Consider the following 3,794-nt stretch of genomic DNA (forward strand, 5'->3'; position numbering starts at 1 on the left):
AAAATGATCTGTGAAAGAAAAAACGATAGTCTATAACAATTTACCTTTATTTGACATTGCCGTGTCATGTTTTGACCTCTTCCAATAAAGTTTTGTGATACCACAGGAACAAGAACCCGGGATGTTTTCGAGGAATTAAGAAAAATCGAAAGCCTATTTTTAACCGTCCTATTCTTTACACTAATGTGAACGAGACCTTTTCGTACAAAATCAATAATGCTCTAGTACTTTGTCAATCAGTTTTTTCCCGTATCCCGAACTGTTTTTGAGGTGAGCCTGTAGGTGAAAAGACATCTGACAAAAGGGTTGCATATCTTTTCATCCATTAGGTTTTTTGTTTTTGCTTTGAAAATTGCTCCAAAACACATGTTTGCAGTAATTTGAAATTTGCTTTTTGACGTTATTTCTTCTGGTTTTTCTTTTTAGCACAAAGGTATTTATTCATCTCACTTTGTTTTAGTTCCCCCCCTCCCCATTTTTGAATTTTGTACTAATTCTATTTTGTTTTTTTAGGCCAGGAATTTGGCTTTCATATCTGAACCATTTTCTATTGAAAATGAACTTTTAACTCCAACTTTCAAGTTAAAGAGGAATAACGCCAGGAAGTATTTTGAGCCACTTTTTCAACAACTTTACGAGGAAGGACCCCTTGTGGAAAAAATAGAGTCTAGTTGATGGATTTTTCCCCCCCCGTATCATTTTCATTTTCTGCCTCAAAAACTTTTATAAGAGTGTTTTATGGTATGAGCAATATTACACATTCTTTTGTAGTAGTTTTATTTGAATTTTCAAAAAAACTTTTGTTTTGTAAGCAAGTTAAAGAAATTGCTCAATTTATAAACTGCAGCTCCTTGAATTGTTAATAACATAGTTGATAGCAATTAACTAAACTAATTAAAATATTTGGAAGTATCTTTGCCTCTACTAGGCTGTTACTTTGCTCAGACAGTTTCCTTACTGTTACCAAAGTCAGAAGCTGAATCCTTAAAGGTAGGATACAGCTTTCGGTTTGGAAGGGGATCATTAAAATGTGATCACTGGAATTGGAAGGGTCTAAAATGTAATTCTTGGGCACAACTAAGGGTAGGTGATTTACAGCTTTCTTCAGTAATTTCTTGTAATTTAAGTCCTCAAAAAGCAATGTTAGTTTACCTTTTTTTTTTTTAATTCCCTCTTTAGCCCCTTCAGCTAATATTTTCTGAAAGTAAATTGAATAAAAGCACATTAAATTTGTCTCGCTCAGCTGGATGCCATCATATCCCCTGTAAGAATTTTTTTAAATGCTGTATATTCTTGCTTATCCATTTTTTCTTCCACAAAATATCTGTCGTCCAGTCTTTTTGTTGTAATACTGGGCTATAAAAATTTATTTTGCATACAACTTTACTTTAATGCAGTTAATAAAATATTCTATGTTTTGTTACATGTGACATAATTTTGATTAATCTTCTAAGGCACTGAATTTAATTTGCAGTAGTACTATATTGCAATATTGTCATAGAATTAACATTTCATTGGTTGAAAAACTTTTTTCAGTATACCCAGGTTATATTATTGTTATTTATAACCTGGATTCCCCACCACCGCTCCCTAATCTCCTCATTATAACAAGTGATAAAGAAACTACATTATAAAGTACAAAAAAAAAAATCAACTTTTTGTTGTCCCAAAATGTAAAATCGACATATAATTATGCTATCTACCACCCTTCCCCATGAATGAACTTATGGTTTTGTGTACGAAAAATTTCTAAAACTGCTTGAATGTCAAAAAAAAAAAAAAAAAACCACCAAATCAGCCAGGAATAAATTACTTAGTTGGACATAAAAGGTTACAATTAATTTCATAAGCAACAAAAAAAAGTAGTACAGTTGGCTCTCTGTTTAACGACTTTCAAGGGAGCACAAAAAATTGTCCTTAAGTAGAAAGCGTCCTTAAATAGAATGTTTTTAACACCATAGTGGACAATCAGGGACCGGGAAAAGCCGTCGTTAAACAGAGACCCAACTGTATTTCAAATATTTACTTTCAAAAATAATTAATGCTTTGAAAATACAACTGATGTTGTTTAAATTTTATTCATAAAGTATTTGAAAAGATGTAAATGGATACTATTGTCAACGGTTTAAGGGGGTTATTACCACCATGACCCCCCCCCCCTTGTATCTGCCCCTGAGTAAACAAAAACAGCATAAGAAAGAGTAAAAGAGATCAACACAGCTAATTTCAAAATAAATTTATTAACTAGAATGAATGTCAGCAGATTTGAAAAGCTGTAGACATGTCTTTTATAATTCTTACGCCAAAGTGATTTGGTGCCAGAAAACACCATAACGGCATTCTGATACTAGATTTTTGTGAAAAATTATTTCCGTTTCCCATTAAGTTTATCCCAGTTCAGTATTTCAGTGCTGTTTCAATTTTGGAAAATTTACGAATTCACCCCAGTCCTAAACTTGAAGTTGTTAGTGAATGCCCTACAGGGGGGGGGGGGGCTGAAATAAGCTCTGTGACACCCCTTTAAGCAGACCTGAAAGTTGGCAACCTTTCCCTCTGAACTTAAACTAATTTATTATTGTGCCTGAAAAGTGTGTTATTTGCATTAAATGAGTAGGAAAAGATTATTAATAAAAGGGAAAATCTGTCTTTATTATGGAAAAATAAAAATTAGTCATCCTATGCAGCTGTCTATTTTCTCTGTTTAGAAATATGGCTGTACTTTAAATCAACTTATGGGTCATTCTTCAAAAAGTGTAACTTTTCTGTCACACGCCTTTTCCAGTAGAACTTTTGAGTAACAATTAATTTCACAATGTCTTTTAATTTCATCAAAAATATATTTTTTTAAACCTGTCAACAATTTTTAATAGCAATTTTAAAATAATTTTTAATAATTTTAACCTAAATAATCAATTGTTATTTCAACATTGAACTGAGTATTGCTACTGAAGTTTCGTATGAAAATTTTCATTATTAAAGCTGTAAAATATTTGACAAGTTAAACAAGGGTTGATACTACAAAAAAGAGTCTGTGGTTTGAGGTGGATTTGTTAAATTTAAAATAAGAGAAATGTTTATCTTAGTTGAAATGTTTACTATTGGTAGTATAACATGTCTTAGTAATAGAATGATATTTGAGTATGATTTTATTACTTGGCAACATATGAATAGTTAACTAAATAATCAATTGTTATTTCAGCTTTGAACTGTGAGTATTGCTACTGAAGTTTTGTATGGAAATTTTCGTTATTAAACTTTAAAATGTTTGTCATGTTCAACAAGAGTTGATACTACAAAAAAGAGTGGGTGGTTTGAGGTGGATTTGCTAAATTTTAAATTAGAGAAATGTTTACCATTGGTAGTGTAAAATGTCTTTGTAATGTAATGATGCTTGCGTATGATTTCAAAGACTTTTTTCACTCAAAACTATTGTACTTCCTGTTACTTTGCAATTAAAGGGTAATGTATTTTATTACCAAGTTATTTCTCTAAACAAAATGTATATAGTGCATCGCAATAAATCAATGGTTGAACAAATTTAATAAGTAATACAATGTATAAATTTATTTTTTGTATTATTCCATTACTGTAAATACTTTTAATTGTTACATTTAATCTACATTGGACGTATTTTTTATACTGAGGGTTTATGAGTAAAATATTGAGAAATATTAGTGGACATGGAGAAGAATCATTTTCTAGTTGTACATGTTGTATTCAGTACTCTTTATCCAAGCAATAAAAGATTTATTTTTATGTGATTTTTGGCATACTTTTTTTTTTTTTTTTTTTTT

General features: G+C 30.6%; 1 protein-coding gene across 1 annotated transcript in view; it reads left to right on the plus strand.

Annotated features, from left to right (window-relative positions):
• LOC129224274 (long-chain-fatty-acid--CoA ligase 1-like) overlaps positions 1-1,036 on the plus strand; it is a 103,959-nt gene extending 102,923 nt beyond the window's left edge. Inside the window, exon 21 of the mRNA XM_054858702.1 lies at positions 514-1,036. Coding sequence (XP_054714677.1) covers positions 514-675 — 162 coding nt within the window. The 3' untranslated portion in view covers positions 676-1,036. The remainder of the gene's footprint in view (positions 1-513) is intronic.
• Positions 1,037-3,794: the final 2,758 nt, after the last annotated feature.

Source organism: Uloborus diversus, chromosome 6 (genome assembly GCF_026930045.1).
Source record: "Uloborus diversus isolate 005 chromosome 6, Udiv.v.3.1, whole genome shotgun sequence".
Classification (NCBI taxonomy): domain Eukaryota; kingdom Metazoa; phylum Arthropoda; class Arachnida; order Araneae; family Uloboridae; genus Uloborus; species Uloborus diversus.